The sequence below is a fragment of the Gorilla gorilla genome, chromosome 8 (assembly GCF_029281585.2).
Source record: "Gorilla gorilla gorilla isolate KB3781 chromosome 8, NHGRI_mGorGor1-v2.1_pri, whole genome shotgun sequence".
Taxonomy (NCBI): domain Eukaryota; kingdom Metazoa; phylum Chordata; class Mammalia; order Primates; family Hominidae; genus Gorilla; species Gorilla gorilla.
Window position 1 is genome coordinate 14,637,262 of NC_073232.2, and position 22,257 is coordinate 14,659,518.

At 39.7% G+C, this 22,257-nt stretch overlaps 1 protein-coding gene across 15 annotated transcripts in view; it reads left to right on the plus strand.

Annotated features, from left to right (window-relative positions):
* The first annotated feature begins 6,160 nt into the window (after positions 1 to 6,160).
* Positions 6,161 to 22,257, plus strand: part of TASOR2 (transcription activation suppressor family member 2) — a 79,827-nt gene continuing 63,730 nt past the window's right edge. For 6 of the 15 annotated variants that reach the window (XM_055353134.2, XM_055353140.2, XM_055353137.2 and 3 more), the window contains exon 1: positions 14,345 to 21,110. In XM_055353134.2, the coding sequence (XP_055209109.2) occupies positions 21,031 to 21,110 (80 nt within the window). In that variant the 5' untranslated portion in view covers positions 14,345 to 21,030. Of the gene's footprint in view, positions 6,573 to 13,545; positions 14,309 to 14,344; positions 21,111 to 22,257 lie in introns of those variants that run through there. The other 9 variants (XM_055353145.2, XM_055353143.2, XM_063709852.1 and 6 more) reach the window with 5 other exon arrangements.

Genomic DNA, 22,257 nt, shown 5'->3' on the forward strand with positions numbered 1-22,257 from the left:
AGACCCGACACTTGTGCATGGAAACGAGGAGGAAGAATTGGGTAGGGAGAGTCTCAGACCACCATGGAGCTCTAGGAAAGTCTCAGCTGGGAGATGTGCACCTCAGCATGAAGGTTCTCCGTGAGAGAAGCCCTGCTCTGGGCAGGAATGGCCCAAACTCGTCCTCCACCACGCTCAAGCCCTGGCTGAGAACAGCCTGAGGGCAGCAGATTTCATCCTGCACTTCTCTCCACTTCCATAGCGCTTCTTTTTTTAAAAAATTTCTAAACACAGCACTTTGTTTGTATTTTTCTTATGGTATTTTTTGGAGGAAGTCCTGCAGTATTGCTAACTTTTATAAATTGGGCAATGGGATACTCTTAAACCAGAGACATTCTTGGTTTCCTACTTATTATTACAGATGATTTAACCCCTTTTACTCTTCCCCCATTTTTATACACACACATTTTCTCTCCCTCATACTCCTAATATAACGTGTGTGTGTGTGTGTGTGTGTGTGTGTGTGCTTGAAGAACTTGGGGTTATATTTTTGATAGATACAGAGATTAAAAATGATGCAGTTGCTAATTTCAAGTAAAACAAAATTTGTACAAATGTTTTTTATGGCTTAGCTGTAAACACACAATAAAAAATGATGACATGACTATATAGAAAGCATGGAGGAAAGCAAATGTACACTTGCGGGGTGTTGCCTGAAATAGCTCAGTCCTCATTAGCCGTTTTAGGAAGATTTTATCTAAAACTGAGAAGTCAACTGGAGACAGTAGCTCATGCCTGTAATCCCAACACTTTGGGAGGCTAAGGCAGGAGGATTGCTTCAGCCCAGTAGCTCGAGACCAGCTTGGGCAACATAGTGAGACCCCCATCTCTATTTAATATAGTAATAAGAAGAATGAAATTGAGAAGTCAAGAGTGGCAGGAAAAAATAAGTGAGTAAATAGCAGAAGAAACAGCTAAAAGAATTGGAAGTGCTTGTCTCCAAGGAGGAATCAGGTAGAGGACAGGACAGAGGATAGCTCCATATTATTTTGTGTCAAGCAGTCTTGTCATTCTCTTGAACTTTTATTTCCATGTTAGTTATTAAAATTGTATAAAATGGAGAATAAGAGTAGGATTGTCAGGAATTGGAGTTTTCCCCTCCAACCTTCTCATTCTGCAGATATGGAAAGCCCAGAAGGAGGGAGTCTGTGTATTCAGCACATGGATTTCCATTCTCTGAGTCACACTAAGTGATGGGAATACAGTCATGGACAATGGTTACTTTGAAATCCTTTCTGTTAGATCTGCCATCTGGTCACTCTTCTGGGCAGTTTCTGCTGCTTGTTTTTTTCTCATTGTATGGGTTATACTTTCCCATTTCTTTGCATGCCTCATAATTCTTGATTGGCAACTAGAGTTTAGATAATAAATTGACGCAACTCTGTGTAATATTTCCCCACACACATAGTGTTAAGCTTCTGATCGTGCTTCTCATGATGACACAACTTTAAATATGCCCACCATCACTCTGGTACGACAGTGGCATTGGTAGAACTCTCTTTCTCTGAAATAGATATTAGGTCTTTATAGGTCTATATCTACTAAAGATATAACATCCTGCACTTAAAAACCTTGTTATAAAAAATACAGGCCCTGATTGTTTCACTGATTAATTATATTAAACATTTATGAAAGGAATACTGCCAATTTAAATCAAAGTATTTTGAAAATTAAGAAAGAAAACTTTCCAACTCATTGGATGAGGCCAGAGTTACCTTCATACCCAAACTAAAGACCTCACAAGAAAAATAAAACAAAAACATAGACCAATATCTTGTATGAATACAAATGCCAGAATCCTTAACAAAATATCAGCAATTCATATCCAGTATAATATACGAAAAGGATAATGAATCCAGAATAAATTGGGTTTATCTCAGGAATTCACTGTTGATTTAACATTTGAAAAATCAATTGATGTAATTTACCATATTAGTAGATCAGAAAAGAAAAACTATATAATCATCTCAATAGATGCAGAAAAGCATTTGACCAAATTCAACACCCGTTTATGAGAAAAACTTTCAAAAAGTAGGAACAGAAGGGAAATTCATAAATCTAAAAAAGGGTACAAAACATCAAAGCTAACATTATGCTTAATGGTTACAAACGAAATGCTTTTGCACTAAGATGAGAGACAAGACAAGGATTTTTTTTTTTTTAAGTCAGGGATATTTTATTTCACTCCTTATATTGAACATTACATTAATGGCCTTGATGCAATAAGGAGAAAAGAAATACGAATTAGAAACAATGAAGTAAAAGTATTTTTATTTGCAGACAATGTCCTAAAAAAGCATAAAGAATGCACACATGTGCAAACAAATAGCTACTGGATATAATAAGTGATTTCAGCAAGCTATAAGATATAAATTTAATATGGAAAAATCAATTTTATTTCTATATACTAGCAACAAATTATTGCAAAAATTTTTAGTACTATTAAGAATAACATCAAAAACAAAGAGATAAATATGACAAAATATGTGCAAGAGCTGTACACTGAAAACTATAAATATTGCTGAAGGAAATTTTTAAAGACCTGAATAAGTAGAATTTGACAATTAGTAAGATGTTAATTCTCTCCCAGATTGATATGTACATTCAGCACAATCCCAACCAAAATCCCAACAGGTGGTTTTTGAGGTAGAAAATAAGCTGGTTCTAAAATGTATACAGAAACTTAAAAGACTTAGAATAGATGGGCCGGGTGCAGTGACTCATGCCTGTAATCCCAGCACTTTGGGAGGCCGAGGCGGGTGGATCACCTGAGGTCAGGAGTTTGAGACCAGCCTGGCCAAAATGGCAAAACCCCATCTCTACTAAAAATATAAAAAATTAGCCAGGCGTGGTGGCAGACGCCTGTAATCCCAGTTACTAGGGAGGTTGAGGCAGGATAATTGCTTGAACAGGGGCTGGGGGTGGGGGGCGGAGGTTGTAGTGAGTCAAGATTGCACCACTGCACTCTAGGCTGGGCAACAAGAGTGACATTCCGTCTCAAAAAAAAAAAAAAAAAAAAGACTTAGAATAGCCAAACATACTTGAAAAAGAACAACATTGTATACTACACAAATTCAAACCATGACACACCCTTCAGAGTGGCTACAATTCAAAAGTATTGGCAGGGATGTAGACGAACTAGAATTATCTTTGTGGAACTATATAACTTAGTAAAACCAGCTTGCAAAAAGTTTGAAATGATCTGCTAAAGTTGAACATATGCCCTTGTTATTGCCACAATAATGCCCTATAATAAATCACCCAAACTCGGTTAGCTTTTGATAACAGCATTAACTCTCAGACTCCTTGATCTTCAGGATGTCTAAGGCTCTGTTAATCCAAAGTGTGTTGGACTGTGGGTTGGTGTCACATCTGTTCCAGATAGGTTTGTTCTGGAGACTCAGGCTGAAGAGACAACAGCTACGTGAGATATTTTCTCCACATATGAATCACCTGAGCACAGGAGCCAACTCAAACGGCACGAGCACACTGAAGAATCCTGCTGTGTCATGTCTGCTGATATTCTATCAGCCAAAAGACCTCTCTTAGACCAAGCCCAGCATCAATGAAGTAGAGAAGTAAACTTGGCCAACCGTGGGGAATAAGGGCATAAATATTTGCAGAAACAAAAATCTAAATTATCATGTCTAGCATTCCAAAATCCCAATCCTAGGTTTTCATCCAACAGAAATGAGTGCCCATGTACACCAAGAGATGTAAATGAGAATGATCACAAAAGTATTATTTATAATAGCCAAGAACTGGACACAGCCCAAATGTCCATCAATAATACAATGGGTAAAGCAAATGTGTTACATTCACGCCTACATATACAGCAATGAAAACGAAAGAACAAGTACACCCAAAAACACAGGGAGTCTCACAAGCAGGCACAAAATTATTCACTTTATATACAGTTCAAACCACAAGCAAACTAAATGATAAAGTTTCAGGGTGCATATTTAGTTGGCAAACTTACTTTTAAAAGCAAAGAAGAGAGTACCATGGAAGTCAGAATAGTGCTTAGGCTAGGGAAGATGGATGGGGTACTGGCAATGTTCTATTTCTTGATGGGGGTGTTGGTTTCATGAATATTTGCCTTGTGATAAATCATGGAGTTGTACCTTCCGGTTTTGTGCACTATTAAAATGTTGTTATATTTCACTCTCTACTTCCACAGTCAGCCTTCTTCTGTTCTTGAATAGGTTTCATTTCACTTCTCAAGTCCTTTGCACTTGCTTTCCCTTCTGCCTGGAAAGCTCTTCCTCCATGTATTCCAAGCTTTGGTTCTATCAGTTTTGATCTTTAGGGTTTGACCTCAAATGTGCCCACTTCAGTAAGATCTTGTAGCTCCACTACTTCTGCCCTTGGCCTCCAGCCCCCAGTCCCATCCACTAGCATTTCCAGTGAGTTTTCACAGCATGTATTGTTATCTGAGATTCTATTTTGTTGTTGTGGTGATTCACCTGTGTTTGTCACTCACCTCTGGAATAAATTCCATTATAGGCAGGGTCCTTATCTAGCTTGTTCATGATTGTAAAACCAGTGTCTATTACAGCACCTGGTTACAGTAAACAGTAAACACAATGACTGAATCTCTTGGTATTACCAGCACAGTGCTTGACTCATGATACATGTTCATTAGCACTTAATCTCTCTCATTGGTACAGTCACATGTCACTTAATGTTTCAGTTAACAACAGACCACATATCCAACAGTGATCTTATATGATTATAATAGAGCTGAAGAGTTCTATTGCCTAGTGATGTTGTAGCCATCTTAATTTCGTACAGCAACACATTACTCATGTGTTTGTGGTGATGGTGTACATGAATCTACTGCACTGCCAGTCATATAAAAGTACAGCACACATGGCCAGGCGCAGTGGCTCCACTGTAATCCCAGCCCTCCAATGGGACAAAATGGAGGTGAAGACAATGATGTTGATGATCCTGACCCTGTGTAGGCCCAGGTTAATGTGTGTTTGTGTCTTAGTTTTTAACAAAAAAGTTTAAAAAATTAAAAAATTTTGTAAATAGAAAAAAACTTACAGATTAAGGATATAAAGAAAATATTTGTGTACAATGTGTTTGTTTTAAGCTGTTATTACAAAAGAGTCTTAAAAAGTTTTTTAAAAGTTTTAAAAAGTTAAAAAGTTACAGTAAGCTAAGGTTAATTATGAAAAAATTTTTTAAAAAATTCAGTGTAGCTCAGGTGTACAGTGTTTATAAAGTCTACAAGAGTGTACAGTAATGTCCCAGACCTTCACATTCTCATTGCTCACTCACAGACTCACCCAGAGCAACTCCCAGTACTGCAAGGTCCATTCGTGAGAATGCCTTACACAGGTGTACCATTATTTTTCATACTGTATTTTTATTGTACCTTTTCTATGTCTAGATATGCTTATACAAATACTTACCATTGTGTTATAATTGTCTACAGTATTCAGTACAATAACATACAGCATGGGTTTGTAGCCAGGAGTAATGGGCTATGGCTTATGGTGTAAGTATGTAGTAGGTTATGCTTCTAGGTTTCTATGATGTTCATTCACTCAAGGACCAAATTGCCTAATGAGGCATCTCTCTTGTAAGGTGTCCCTACAGTTAAATGATGTTTGCATGACTATTTGTCACGGGCAAGGATAAACCTGAATTTATTGATGGTCAGCTTAGCTCTCCGTTCATGTGTTATAAATTTCTAGAGATGCTTTCCAAGGGGGTAACAGCCACACCTACTATATGGATTAAAACAAGGGCAAAATTTCGAAAATGTCGCATTTGGGCCAGACAAATAAACTGTTCTTGCAGCAGCACCTGCGGAAGGAAACGCTGAGAAGGGAGAAGGCGCCCGAACGCGACCACGTGGGCCACAGCCACGGCACGCTAGGTCAGCCGAGAGAGCCTCTCCCGCCTCTTCCCAAGGGCATCTTCCGCATCCTGTTAAGGGTCGGCAGCGCGAGACACCACGCGCTCGTTGGGATCGGCCGCCCAATCAGGAGCGAGCTGTGGTCTTACGCCTGCGCAGAGGGGAGACGCGAGCGCCGCGTGGACGCTGACCTCGGTCCGCGCCTGCGCCTTGGTTTCTTCCCGGCGATTGGTTCCCATCTCTGAGGGGGACGCCTCACTTCAGTTTTCACTTTCTTTTTTTGCCCCCCCTCCCCTTTTCTTTTCCTTTGGCCGCGAGGTTTTGCTTCCGGTTGCTAGCGCCGGTCAGAGAGAAAGTCGACATGTTCTCGCAGGCTGCCGGGCGTCCCGGGGTTGCCTCTTGCCCGTGACCCTGACGGGAGACAGAGCGCGGGCGGCCGCGGCGTCCCTGTCAGCGCCCGCGGCGAGGACCCCGGGGCTGGGGCGGACGGCGTGCCCCTGAGGGGGCTCCCCGCGGGAGCGCGGAGCCGGCGACTGGTGCTTCCCACGTGCGCCGGTGTCGCGAGGGCCCGGGAGGACGCAGGGCACGGCCGGGAGAAGCATGGGAAGGAGGCCGAGCCGGGATCTCAGGTCCTCGGGGGCGGCGGCCACGCCAAGGACGGGTAAGTCCCTCCTCGGCCTGGGCGCCCGGGAACCCTGCGAGGAGGACGGCGGGTCCCCGAGGCTGAGCGCTGGGGCAGCTGCCGGGGCTTGGCTGCGAGGGTCGACGCGTTCTCCTTGCCTTTTGCCGCGCTCTGGGTGAGGGGGTGGGAGGGGTCGGCGCCTTCTAGATGACTCAACCTTCTGTCCTGCGCTACAACCTGTGGCCGCGCTCGGTGTCGCCGGCGGGGAGATCCTAACCGTGTCATCTTGCCCCTTTTTGAGGCGTTTCGTTCGCGTCGCCTGTCAGGGGACAGCTGCGTCCTCAGGGATATGATGATAAGTTCTTGGCTGAAGTTTCCGTCTTCGGGTTTGCCCCGGCTGGGAAATCATTTCCTGCGGGTTCTGTGTGAAGCCTGCTGCTACTCGAGACTTCATGGCAATGCGCCACCTTTTCTTTTTAGGGTAAAACAGGTCTCTCCGAAGGGAGGGTCATTTTAGCAGCAAACGCAAGCCGCGTTAGGATAACTTGCTGCGAGCAACACAGAAGTTTGTCTGAAGGCGGCGCCAAGCAGCGTTTCGTGGGAGAACTGGGTTGATGACTGAAATTTTGAGGAAGATTACTTTGGGAATTCTCAAGTTTCTCTTAGTCGCTTCTTGTCTATTTGAAATCTGTAACTTTAAACAAACCACGCTTACTCTTCCTTATTCTCCCTGTAAGGTAAAATTAGAATAGAAAAGTTGATGAAAGTGTATCCAAAACTTAAATATGTGGCATACAAGTGTATGGTATTATTGGAATAGCATTCTCGATCCTAGAGTCTACAGTGTTCCCTGAATAAAACTAGGGGTGAGCCTGGCGGTAATCCTGCCTAGGAGGTTTATAGCAAAGCAGTGTCCCCTAACGGTGCAAGAATACCCTTCTGTCGAAAAACTGCCTTATAGGAATGGCTGACTGTATGCAGTATGTCCTGTACTGTACATCAATAAATAACTAAGCCAGGCCAGAAAAAGGGTGACAAAAGGTCCACAATTATGTTAAGGAAGACCAAGACGGTATATTTGAAATTTTGTGTATACAGAACATTTGCCCAAATGTAACTAATTTTCTTTAAAGGGAGATTATAAGCATCTCCTGTGGTCCAAACATAGTTGTTAAAATGGGTTAAAATCGGTGAAGTGCCTAAGAACTTGACTGAGACATGGTGTTTGTTAAATACAGTATACTATCTGTTCAGTAAAAATAGATCAATACGGCATGTATTTATCAAGTGAATTTCATTTTTCTGTTGGTAGCCATTCAAGTTATTTTCAAGATATCCCTATAACTGACAATACTGCAGTGATTATCTCTTGCTGTTATAAACAGTGCTTCAGGTGGTCATGATAGTATTTCTGTAGAATTGACTCCTTATGAGAGTGCTGGATAATAATGTTGCTAAATTGCCCTGAAATGATTGTACCTTTTTATGTTCACTCGCTCAAAAGATGTGTTTTTATCTCCATGCTAGCCAGCACTGGATGATAATGGTATTTTTAAAATATCTTAGCCACCTAGTAATTGAAAGTAACATTGTGTTTTAATTTTTATCTTCCTTGGTGAATACAAAAGTTAAATCTTTTTAGGCAGGTCATATCATTTGCTGATGTTTTTATTGGGTCTGAGCTCTCTTTTCTTTCGCCCATGTAACTATTACCGTAGCATTTTAATTATCATAGTTTTATAATATATTTTGGTACTTTCTTTTGAAAAAGAGCTTTGGGTTTTTCTTTTGCATTTTTTCTTCCAGAAGAAATTAAAACTATCTTTTTAAGTCCTATAGAAAATCTTGGGATATTGTTTGTGATGGTGTTGAATATATAATCTGAAAAGAGACATTTATTTGAGTTTTTCCTTCTAAGAGAATATGTACATCTCCCTTTTCTTTAAAAATTTTTTATTGTGAAATATGTCATTAATATGTACTGACAAAGCGTATCTGTGTAATAAATATGCTTTTTGTCAGTACATGTTAATGGTATATTTCATAACAAAAATTAATAAAAGCTTTAGAAACTTTAGTTAGTTTGGAAATCTTTTGTGTGTTTCTACCCCAGGAGGAATGCGTTCCCTGCCCCCCGTTACCATGGCCATTATTAATTTTGTGTTAATTATTCCCTTGCCTTTTTAAACAGTTTAATCACCTATATAGATATCCTTAACTAGCATTGTTTACTCTTACCTGTTTTTGAACTTTATTTAAATAAAGTCATATTCTGTATTCTATGAGTTAGTTTTGTTAAACATTGTTTCTGAGATTCACTCGTGTTAAAGCACGTGCCTATAGTTTAGCAATTTAGAAACTTTATTCCCAGGACCCCTCTACACTTTTCAAGAACCATTGAGGGGGCCAGGCACAGTGGCTCACGCCTGTAATCCCAGCACTTTGGGAGGCCAAGGCAGGTGGATCACTTGAGGTCAGGAGTTAGGGACCAGCCTTTCCAACATGGCGAAACACCATCTCTACTAAAAATACAAAAATTAGCCGGGTGTGGTGGCAGGTGCAGGTAGTCCCAGCTACTCGGGAGGCCGAGACAAGAGAATCACTTGAACCTGGGAGACAGGTTGCAGTGAGCCAAGGTTGTGTCACTCTACGGCAGCCTGGGTGACAGAGTGAGACTCCGTCTCAAAAGACCGCTGAAGATCCCAAAGATCTTTTGTTTATTGGATTATATCAATTGATAATTACCGTATTAGATATTAAAACTGATAAATTTGAAATGTATGTTTATTTATTGGTACCTTTAAATATAATAACCCATTACATCTTAACATATTTTATCCCCCCAAAATTAGTGACAAGAATGGGATTTTTGTACATTTTTGCAAATATGCTGAATGTCTCCTTTAATGACTAGAGTCTCATCTGCTTTTGTATTCATTGTGTTGCCATGTATTATTTTGGTTGAAGTGCATGAAGAAAATCCAGCCTCATTCAGCTGAGTAGTTAGAAAAGAGATGAATATTTTAATAATCTTTTCAGATGATTATGTTCTTTTTTGATACTCATCAAAACCTAACAGTTTTGTGTTTTTGTTTCTGTTTTGTTTTTTAGGACAGTGTCTTGCTCTGTCGCCCAGGCTAGAGTGCAGTGATGTGATCATAGCTCACTACAGCCTCCAACTCCTGGGTTCAAACAATCCTGCCTCAGCCTCCTGAGTAACTAGGGCTACAGGCACACACCACCAGGCCCAGCTAATTTTTAATTTTTTTTTTTGTAGAGACAGTCTTGCTATGTTGCCCAAGCTAGTCTCGAACTGCTGGCCTCTAGCAGTCCCCCTGCCTCGCCTCTCAAAGCACTGGGACTATAACATCCAGCCCCTAACAATTTGTTAAACGTTAGCTGCAGTGTAGAATTGCAAATCATATGAACGAACTTCTCATGCTCTGACATTAACATTGGCCTACTGTGCACTTTCAAGGGCTCTTTTACCTACACACGTGTCATTTGGAAAATATTGGTTCACTGAATTATGCAGCTCTTTCACATGATGACACATTTCATTATATAATTTCAGAAAATTGGTTGGGTGCGTGGGCTCATGCATGTGATGCTAGCACTTTGGGAAGTTGAGCTGGGAGGATTGCTTCAGCCAGGTTTGAGACCAGCCTGGGCGACATAGTGAGACCCCATCTTTACAAAAAAAAAAAAAAATTAGTGGAGCGTGGTAGCACACACCTGTGTTCCCAGCTACTTGGGAGGCTGAGGTGGGAGGATTGCTTGAGCCCAGAAGGTTGATATTGCAGTGAGCCATCATCATGCCACTGCACTCCTTCCTGGGTGACAGAGCAAGACCCTGTCTCCTTTAAAAAGTACAGTCTTTGGAATGGCTTTTATTGAAGATCTATTGATGATGAACACTCAGTTTTTGTTCACCTGAAAATGTCTTTATTTTGCAGCCATTCTTGAACGATGTTTTTGCTGAATACAAAAGTTGGCAATTGTTTTCTTTTAACATGCTGAAGCTCTTATTCCTCTGTCTTTTGGCTTTCATTATTGCTATTGAAAAGTCACCTATCAGTCTATCAATTCATTTTGTTCTGACTGTTTTTTGTGGGTTCTTTTGTTGTTTCTTTTGATCTTTAGCTTTTTGCTGTTTTGCTGTTAACTTGTATGTATTGGCCGGGTGCTGTGGCTCACGCCTGTAATCCCAACACTTTGGGAGGCCGAGGTGGGCGGATCATGAGGTCAGGAGTTCAAGACCAGCCTGACCAATATGGTGAAACTCTGTCTCTACTAAAAATACAAAAATTATCCCGGCATGGGGGTGCGCGCCTGTAGTCCCAGCTACTCGGGAGGCTGAGGCAGAAGAATTGCTTGAACTCGGGAGGCGGAGGTTACAGTGAGCAGAGATCACGCCACTGCACTCCAGCCTGGGCGACAGAGCAAGACTCCATCTCAAAAAAACAAAAAAACAAGCATGTATGTATCTTGCTTGGGATTGTCTTCTTAAATCTGTAAATTGGAGATGTTTTTAAATGTGTTTATTCATAATTTATTAAATGTGATTTCCATTCCTGTTATTTATTTTAATGTATAAATAATTTTTTAAATTATCTACATAGTAAATATTTTCTTCTGGTCTTTTACTCTTCTTTCACTTTGTTTCCCACAGCTTCCCCAACAGACGTACATTGCCAAACTTGTGGATTTTTGATAATTTTTGATAAGTTAAAAGTAAAACAGGAAATCTCTGGAACTAGTCTTTTGGAAGAGGGGGTAGAGTTTTTGACTACTCTTTTCATTTTCTTCATCATTATTGGTTTATTTAAATGTTTCTTCCATTTAGACCAATGTTGGTAAATTATATTTTTATAGTTTTCAGATTTATTGATATAAATTATACATGGTGATTTATAATTTTAGAAATATCTTCCTTGTATTTGTGGTTGTATCGTCTTTGCTTTCAATATTTAATTCTTTCCTTTTTACTTATTTATATTTGCTAAAAGATTACCTATTTTATTATTAATCTACAAATAACCAGCTTTTGCTTTTATTGCTTGGCTTAGTTGGCTTTTTTAATTTGCTTTTTAAAATTACTGTTTTTATCATAAGAAATGTATCTGGAGTGTACTTTGTTTTCTCCTAGTAAGATTTTAATTACATTTAATCGGAGAACTAAATCCCTTGCTAATATTTTGTATAAAGATTCACTACCCTCCTTGGCATGGTGAAATAGACCCTGTTTAGAACCTTTCATGTACACCTGCTCCCTCATTAGGAGAAAGAATATTCAAGATCCCAATGCCTGAGGTTTGTCCAGTTGGGGCACCTACTTTACCCTTGTGCATATCCCCTATTTATCTGTGCGCAGGACATTTTGGTGGGCTACATGTAGAGGTGGTGGCCATACATAGTTATCTTTATTCTGGCATAAATCAGATGTCACGTTCTCTTTTGCCATATGTAATAATCAAGAGTACCCAAAAGTGGGTCTTGAAATATAATTGTTTCTGAGAGGAATTTATCCTCAGGATATTTTTGTAAGAGGGACAAAACTACTTAACAGTGTGTATCCTTGCAATAAGTATATTAATGAATATGATACAACCATTTTATACAGGCAAAAGATGGTTTAATGCCAAAGCACAAACTCATAAACCCAGTTGATGAGGAGCCAGAACAATGGTCATTACTGTATAGAGATGTTTTAAAAAGTCACCATATAAGCTTTGAAATAATTCTAATGAAAATTATATGATCTTGAGGCTGGGCGCGGTGGCTTACGCCTGTAATCCCAGCACTTTGGGAGGCCGAGGTGGGTGGATCACAAGGTCAGGAGATCGAGACCATCCTGGCCAACATGGTGAAACCCTGTCACTACTAAAATACAAAAAATTAGCCGGGCATGATGGTGCATGCCTGTAGTCCCAGCTTCTTGGGAGGCTGAGGCGGGGGAATCGCTTGAACCTGGGAGGCAGAGATTGCAGCGAGCCGAGATCACGCCACTGCACTCCAGCCTGACGACAGAGTGAGACTCCGTCTCAAAAAAAAAAAAAAAAAGTTATGTGATCTTGAATATAAAAAGTATGGTCTCTAAAGAATTTGTTGTTGTTTTTACATAATGTAGGAGGAAAAAAATTGTGGTGTTTATAAGCATCAGCCTGATTACCAAAAATACTTTTCGTGGTAGACTGGATTTTGAGAATGTTAAAACAATCTTCAGAAATTGAATATTAAATCCAAAAATAAGCAAGCCACAGCTAAATGAAAAAGTCATAGTACATAGGTGTAATACACTTTACTCAAGGGGTGTAATTCCAAAAAAAAAGTTTTTAAAAAAGGTAATTTCTCTCCTACTGGATATACTAAATACCTTAGTGAATTTTTTATTTTGAATAGCTCTTTGTTAATCTACATAATTGTTTATGAATTTAACTTGCTTTATAAGTTCAAATTATCCTATATGCTATACAACACACTAATGGTAATGATGAATAAGATCTACTAATTAGGCTTTCTTCTAGGCAATGCATGTGGGTATCTTAGATTGCTTAGTTAAAACATAATGAGTAAAGATGTCCTTAGATCAGGCCAAACACTTCATCTTCCCCCTGCACCTCCATTTGATTAAATTTTTCGTGAATTTTGTTAGGGCTGCATGGCTTATTGGGAAAGGACCTCATCCCTACCCCAGGCATTGGTATCAATTTTCCTGAAGATATACGAAGTATTAAAAAACCATATTCAGGCCTGGCATGGTGGCTCACGCCTGTAATCTGAGCACTTAGAGAGACAGAGGCGGGCTGATCAGTTGAGGTCAGGAGTTTGAGACCAGCCAGGTTAACATGGTGAAACGCCTTTACTAAAAATACAAAAATTAGCTAGGCGTGGTGGCCCATGCCTGTAATTCCAGCTACTCAGAAGGCTGAGGCAGGGGAATCGCTTGAAACCAGGAGGCAGAGGTTGCAGTGAGCCCAGATTGTGCCACTGCACTCTGTCTCAAAAAAAAAAAAAAAAAGCCATATTCATTATGACTTTTTAATTTTGTGACATGTATAAATACATTTTTTATTATCTACATAGTAAATTTAAAAAGCTGCATCAAACTGTTGCCGGTGAGGCTGCATAAATGACGTGGGACGAGGAGTTATAATAACTTGAGATCACTGTAGTGAAAAGAACGTGTATTTTAGATTAGACCTGAGATTGATAGATATCCTTACTAGGGGCTTGCGGGTAGGACACTTAAGGAAATTGGAGCTTGGAGTGAGCTTTGTAAAATAATACTAAAACCATCCTCCTAGTGGGGTTACTGTGTGACGTCCAAGAACTCGGGGGCAGTTGGCTTGCTGTCCTGTGCTCCGTTCTGACGACTGAGCCCGCCCAGGTCTGCAGGGTCCTGGGGTCCTGCGGGTTCTGTAGGGTTCCCTGGTGTGTGGAGTCCCCACCCGCTACAAGCTCCGTTGGGTCTACGGAGTGTGCGGGGATCTCCCAGCCCTGTTGGCTGTACGGGCTCAGTGGGGTTTGCAGGGATCCCCTCGTTCTGTGGGGTCCGTGGGCGCCGAGTCAGGGCCATGCCCCTGGGCTCCGCTCGCGGAGCCGGCGTTGCCCTTGTTGACTTTCAAAAGGCGCCGCCGGCCCCGCGCCCTACACGCTCTGCACGCCCTGAGCGGAGTTCCCCGCCCCGGCGCACTGGCCTTGGCTGGCGGGAGGGGGCCGGAGGGGCTGCCGGCGGAGCAGAGACACAGCCCCCCTCCCCCACACACCATGAGGTGAGTCAGGGAGGGGCCCAGGTCTCCCACATGCTGTTGTGGGAAGCTCTGACCCCCGCTGTGCCTGGGGCGGGCTCACCCACGGAGGTGACTGTTAATACAGCGCTGAGTGCGAAGGAGACCCGAGAAAATGGGCCTATTCTGTCTAGTAACGTTTTACCTTCTGGTGAGGGTGTGGGGAGAGAAGCTTTGGCAGGGTCAGTGAGGCCCCGCAGCAGAGCCCTGGTGATGAAAGACACTTTTGTATGGTACCCGAAGGCTTAACTTCACTCCTGATTGTGAGTGGATTGTGTGTGGTAGTGGTGGAGCCCTTGCAGAACCACCAGAGAGACGGTGCTAGTTGTGTGTGTGCCTATGTAAACCTACAATAGCTAAGGTCATCTTTTGAAATGTAGAACAGGGATTGCACATTGACTTTGCGCTTCAAGTATTTGCAGGTTATTACCTTAGTTTTTACTCCCTTTGTGCGTGCCGTGATTATCTTGGTTTAAACTCGTACGTGGCAAAAAAATTTTTAATGAATGTTTGTTTCTGTGAAAATTGTGTATTTCTCAAATTGTATTTTTTGGCTTTTAATAGGGTCACTTTGTTTTCTGGGTCTCTGTTTTGACTTATGGGAAATGCTATTTGTTTTCTCTACATTTTCTTCATTAAAAAAAAACCTGTAACTTCAGGAGTTCAAGACCAACCTGGGCAACCTCATCCCTGGAGGAGGGGGGAACCCCCACGAAACCACAACTATAACTGGCTGCTACTTAGGACTATAGGAGATCTTTTTTCCAAAGTGGAAATAGCTTTATTTCACCCAGATTATGTTTATTTAAAATTTCAGATAATATATAAAGCTGTAAAAAGTAAAGCAAAAACTACCTGTACTTGTCCCATCCAAAGATAACTTCATAGAATATTTGATTATCTACTGTGGTGCTAGGAGCTCTGTTGGACACTGGGGACTTTGGTGAACAGACAATGCCTGCCTCTATAAACCTTACATTCTGCTGGGGAAAATAGATCTCTCCCAACCCACCAAAAAGTAAATTTATAATAATTCCATGTTCTAATGCTTTAAAGAAAACACTTGCAGCGGGGTAATCAGAGGTTTATCTGAGTGGATGACTTAAATAGATGTCACTAAAGGAACAGAAAGAGCTCAACCATGGGAGGAATGGGGAGGGAAAAAAAAGAATTCTGGTCAGAAATAACAGCACGCACAAAGGCCTTAACAGAGGAAAAAGCTATAAAAAGAAAAATCCATGTAGCTGCCACTCAGTAGTAAGTCAGGGAAAAGTAGAGCAAGATGAGGTGTAAGAAATTGGCAGGGACCAAATTTTACTTGTCCGTGGCCAGGAGGGTGTGTTTTGTGTTCTGAGGGCAGTGAGAGGGTACTGAGGGGCTTTAATTAGAAATAAAGTGATCTGGAAAACTAATTGATTAATTTGTTAAGTAAATATTTATTGACACCCTACTGTATAACAGGCACTGTTCTGAGCACTGGCATACAACATTGAAAAGGACAAAGCCCTGTATTCGTGAAACTAATCTAGTGGTTGGAGGACAATCAGATAAACAAGAAAAAATACCAGATATTGATAAGTGTGCAGAAGATGACCATTGTTTAAATTGTGGTTTATATTCTTTAAGATATGGTATATTACACATATACATCTTTTGGAACTTTCTTTCTCCTGAATAATTTATGGTAGGACATTTTTCACTGTTACTAAATAGTTTTCTTTGGGGGCATCTTAATTTGTTTTTGGATTAAGTATGGTAAAAAATAGCATGCATAAATGAAGAAATACTGTGCAGCAACAAAAATTTGCATGTTACAAAGCATCTGGTGAACGTTATATAGTAACTTCCTTTTGACAGTCTGACATGTGGCTCTCCTACCCCGATCCCAGAACCCAGCTGCCCCTTTGTGGTTTTTTATTTTGACCTATTAGTATGGTTAAATTTATGGATTTACTATTTATTGAACCATTTTTGCATCTTGGAATGAGCCCTAATTGATCTGTTATTATTTTAATGTCCTGATGGATTTACTTTGCCAATGCATATATTTAGGATTTTTATATAAATATTCATAAGAGATCAGTCTATACTTGTTGTTTTTTAATGTGTTTTGTCTAGTTTTGGTATTTGCATCTGATTGCTTTGTAAAAACAATTGAGAAGTTTCATTTCTTTTTCTGAGTTTCGGAACAGATTAAATAGCCAAGTATTATTTATTCTTCAGTTACCAAATTCATATTTACTAAACACTATGTGCTAGGAATTGGACTGGGTGCTGAGTAATCAGTAGTAAACAAAACAGATATGGTTCCTGCCATGATATTGCTTGGCTCATTAAGGAAAATGACATTAATGAAGAAACTACACATATGTAATTATAAATCATGCAAGAAAAGGACAGGATGCTTTGAGAGAATATCATTGAAGATCTTTAGATTGTGCTTTTTATGCATTTGAGTAAATGACTGTTGAGTACATACATATACACTAATAGCTAATTATTTAAATTAGTATGTATTGATTTGGTGTGTAATTAGGGCTGTGGTGGGTGCATTAGTAAAATGAGGTCTTCATAATTACACAAAATATAAAATAATGGCAATAGTAGCTACCATTGTAGGAGGTATCTGCATCATTTTTTAATGGTAGAAATTAAGACAGGTTAAGTAGACACTTTTAGTCTAACATGTTCAATTGTATACACTCTTTGGAAGTCTCTCTTAAGATTATAGTAAAAGAATAAGGATATAAATCCACAAAGATCAAGAGAAGGTGAGAGGAAGATATAGCTGAAATCAGTATTTGGGAAACTAGAAAGGAGATGGGCAAGTAGTAAATGATTTCATGAATTAGAGAATGCTGAAAGCTGAAGAGAGGTAACCCAACAAGGAGTAAGCAGATTCTTTCCACAGAATCTGGAAAAGTTTTAGGAATTGGGGGTATCAAGTACAGTACTTCTGAAGTCAAGAATTACAGGATGGGGTGGGAATAGAAGGGTTGGTTGATGGTCTTTATCATTTTTGATACCCTGGAACCCCTTCTCCACTCCCACACACCCAGACAACTACTCTCTCCTCTACCTTGACAGAAGACTGAAGGTTTATACCCAGGAGACATTAACTAGGAGGCTCCAGATGGCTAAGGTGGGGGTGAAGCACCTAAATGAAAATGAGGATTGAGTGAAAGTCAGGTCAACATGCTGAACCTAGAGTGGTTGTCTTTTTTTGATTGGCTTCCAAACTATCAGGCTTACATGCCCCTCAACAAAATATTAACAGATTCTTAGCTGGGGAAACTTACCAGCCCATGGCAAAGTATTTAACAGATATGAACTATGGAAATTCACCCGATTGAACAGTTGGATCCATCAGATCACCTGGAGAGTACAGCCGCTGGTCAGGAAGCATTGTTCACATACCACAGCTTCTAGTCAACTTTTATTTCATTTTTTGAGACAGGGCCTCACTCTGTCACCCAGATTGAAGTGCAGTAGCGCCATCATAACTCACTATAGCGTGGAACTCCTGGGCTCAAGCCATCGTGCCACCTCAGCCTCCTGTGTAGCCGGGAATACAGGCGTATGCCCCCACGTCCAGCTGATATTTTTATTTTTTGTAGAGATGGGGTCTCACTATGTTGCCAGGCTGGTCTTCAACTCCTGGGCTTGTGATCTTCCTGCCTTGGCCTCCCAAAGTACTGGGATTACAGGTGTGAGCCACTGGTGCCTGGCCCTAGTCAGCTTTTAAATGCCTCACATTTGAGTATAAATGTACAGCCAAGGGTCGCCTGCCATAGGATGAAAGTCTCTAATGAAAAAGAGACCAAGTAGGAAATAAAAGGAGCTGAGTATAAATAGATTTACTTCAGGGAACAGAAGAAACTTCAACAAATAAAACTAGTATCTTTAAAGAGAAGATATTACATCTGTGAAAGATGAAAAAGTTTATATAAAAAAACTGCTGCGACAGAAGAAATTTCTTAAAAATTTAATACAAGGTTTAGATAATAAAGCTGAAGAATTCTCCCCAAAAAACCAGAAGAGCACAAGAATTAGAAAATAAGAGTGAAATGATGAGAAAATTAGAGGGCCAACCAAGGAGGTTCTTCATCTAATACAGTGGAAGGAAACTATCTGTGTCCCAGAACTGAAGAGGGTGAGTTTCTAGGTTGAAAGGGCCTGTTAAGTGCCCTGATCAATAAAACAGAAACAAACAAAAAATAAACAAAACTTCATTGTACCGAATGTATAGTTCCAAAAGGAACAAGACCAGATTGATTTTCTTCCTACTTCTGAAAAGAAGAATGGGGTCAGAGAACGAGGTGCTAGCTCTTAAACTGCATTTTAACAAATTCAGGGAAAAAGGAAACCTTCTTAACTTCAAATTGTATGCAAGTGCTGTTAGGTATCCCCAGTGGGAAGTTCCAACAGTTCTGTGACAAAGATAAAGTTGCGCAGAGGAAGCATATTTCAGGTCTCTCCAGCAACTTATTCATATCCAGAATCAGCCCTATCCAAAGAGAGAAGTCTCGTATACCTGGCTAAGACTGAGGAGCCATATGGTATCAAGGAAGGAGAAAGCAGAATGAGAAAGTGCCTGGGTGGGGCATGGGGGAGGCAGAGATCTTAGTGCTAATAAAATACTCCTAGAAATGAGTGCATAACCTTGGAAAGCAAGGGTTGTGTCTCTAAGAGGCAAGCAGAGCTGGCAATAAAGGCCCTCCTGAACCAGATTACATTTGGAGATTAGATAAGGAACAAGGCACCATATTATAAAACAGCAGTCCTCTGATTTAGGAACAGAGGGAACCCTAAAGAAACATGACAAGTGCCCTACCCCTCCCTACACCCTGAATCTTCTGATAACAGTCCAGGATAATTCATCTTATTCAGACATGTATAACAAAAATAGTATGTACAGCATCCATACAGTGACTGTCTGGTAGATGGTATTTTTTATGTTTTATGTTTTTTGTTCTTTTATATTATTTTTATTATTGAAGATATAATTCACATGCCATAAAATTCACCATTTTAAAGTGTACAGTTGACTGGCTTTTAATTTATTCCCAAGGTTGTGCAACGATCACCACTACCAATTGCATTATTGACCCTAGTGCTTTACTTTTCCTTATATTCACTCCATGACCCTATGCAGTTCCTTTCATTAAAGTGACAGAGATATTTCCCTACTCCTTGACTTTGTGTTTGGCTATGTGACTTGCTAAGGTAAAAGTGATACCATATCAGTTTCAAGCCTAAGCCTTAAGAGGCCTTGGGTATTTTTATTTGTTCTCTTTCTATCTGTGCCATTTCCATGAGAAAAACATGTCTGCTAGCTCATTGGTTGAGGGAAGATGAGAGATAGGAGAGTGAGGGCCACCCCAGCTGAGTTAAGCTGAATTCAGTGAACACTGTAGAGATGTGAGTGATAAAAAAATGATTGTGGTTGTAAGCCAGTGAACTTTTAGGATGGTCTGTTAATAAACATTAGTTAACCGAACAGTTATATGATTAAAAATAAAAAAAGAGAGAGAAAAACCACAATTTTCTACAGACGATATTTTTCAAAACAATATTACCAGAAAATAAATCACAAGTGGTCAAGCTACTGCCTGTGGTCTTGCCTATTTTTGTAAATAAAGTTATATGGGGACATGGTCATTCCCATTTATGCATTTTCTATGGCTGTTTTTATGCTCTACCGGTAGAGATGAGTAGTTGTGACAGAGACCGTGTGGTTCATAATCCTAAAGTATTTATTTTCTGACCCTTTATGAAAAAGTTTGCTGACATTTTGAAGTAGATGGAAAATGTGACCTAAGGTTTTAATACAAATTTTAAAATAAATTTATATACCACATCATACCCATTAAGATAGCTGTAATCAAAAAGACAGATAATAACAAGTGTTGGTAATGCTGTGGAAAAATTGGAACCTTCTGTATACTGCTGGTGGGAATATAAAATGGTGCAGCCACTTTGAAATCAGCCTGGCAGTTTCTCAGATGAGCAGACACAGATTTACTGGAAGAGCAAGCCGTTCTACTCTAAGGTATATACGTAAGAGAAATGAAAACACGTTCACATAAAAACTTATACATGAATGCTCATAGCATCATTATTCATAATAGCCAAAATGTAGAAACAACCCAAATGTGCATCAGTTGATGGATAAACAAAATGTAGTATATCCACAAAGTGGAATATTATTTGGCATAAAAAGGTATGAAATATTGATATATGCTTTAACATGGATGAACTTCAAAAACAGGCTAAGTGAAAGAAGCCAATCATGAAGGACCGCGTGCTGTATGACTCTGTTTATAGGAAATGGTCTGGAATAGGCAAATCTGTAGAGACCGAAAGTAAATTATGGTTTCCTAGGCCTAGGAACCAGTGAGGGGTGAGGAGGATAGCTAAGGGGTAGAAGGTTTCTTTGGGGATAATGAAAATACTCTAAAATTGATTGTGGTGAAGGTTGCACAATTCTGTGGATATACTAAAAGCAATTGAATTGTACACTTTATGTGGGTGAATTGTATGCCGTATGAATTATATCTCAACATTGTATTAGAAAATAAAATTAATGAAGCATAGAAGTTATGGAGAAATACTGGAAAGAAGAAATACAAGAACTCAAGGAAGAGACAGCCAGACAACAGTAGAATGTGAAATGGGAACCAGCAGAAAAAAAGAAATAGAGAAAAATGATCAAGCCATTTCAGAAGTACACAAGGGAGACTAGACACCATGGCAAAGATCATAAAAGTAGAAATGAAATTTTATGGTAAGTATATTTTACCACAATTTTGATAATGCAAAGAAAGAAAACAAAAGATAGGAGAAAAATGAGTAAAACAGGTACACATTTATTTTTATTGATGCGTAATAGATGTACACAGTTTTAGGATACATGGGATAATACAGTCATATAATTTGTAGAGATCAAGTCAGTGTAGTTGGGTCATCTGTTACCTTAAATATTTCTCTTTTCTTTGTGCTAGAACCACTCAAATTCTATTCATTTTGAAATATATAATAGATTGTAAACTACAGTCAACCTACTGATCTAACACTAGGTCTTCTATCAAACCATATATTTATACCCATTAATCAACTTCTCTTTATTCCTTCCTTCCTCCTACCCTTTCCAGCCTCTGATAACCACCAAATCTACTCTCTATTTTCATGAAATCCACTTTTGTAGTTTCCACATATGAGTGAGAGTATGTGATATTTGTCTCTGTGTGCTTGGCTTATTTCACTTAACATAATGACCTACAGTTGCATCAGTGTTGCTGAAAATAGCAGGATTTTATTCTTTTTTATGGCTGAATAATATTGCATTGTGTATACTACATTTTCTTTATTCATCTGTTGATGGACACTGAGGTTGATTTTATATTTTGGCTGTTGTGAATAGTGTTGCCGTAAATACGGGAGTGCAGATGTCTTTTTGATATGTTGATTTTCTTTCTTTTGGATATATACCCAGTAGTGGAATTGCTGGATCATATGGTAGTTCTGTTTTTATTTTTTTGAGAAAGCTCTGTACTCTTTTCCATAGTGGCTGTACTAACTTAAATTTCTACCAGCAGTGTATAAGGGTTCCCCCTTCTCCATATCTTTGCCGGCATTCATTATTGCTTGTCCTTTTAGTAAAAGCCATTTTAACTGGGGCGAGATGATGTCTCGTAGTTTTGATTTGCTTTTCTCTGATAATTCATGATGTTGAGGATTTTTTCGTACACCTCTTGGCCATTTTTATGTCTTCTTTTGAAAAATGTTTATTCAGATCTTTTGCCTGTTTTTTAATTGGATTATTTGTGGGTGGGTGGGGGTGTGTGTGTGTGTTTGCTTGCTTGCTTGCTTCCTTGCTGTTGAGTTGTTTGAGCTCCTTATATATTCTGGTTGTTAATCTTTTGGCGGGTGAG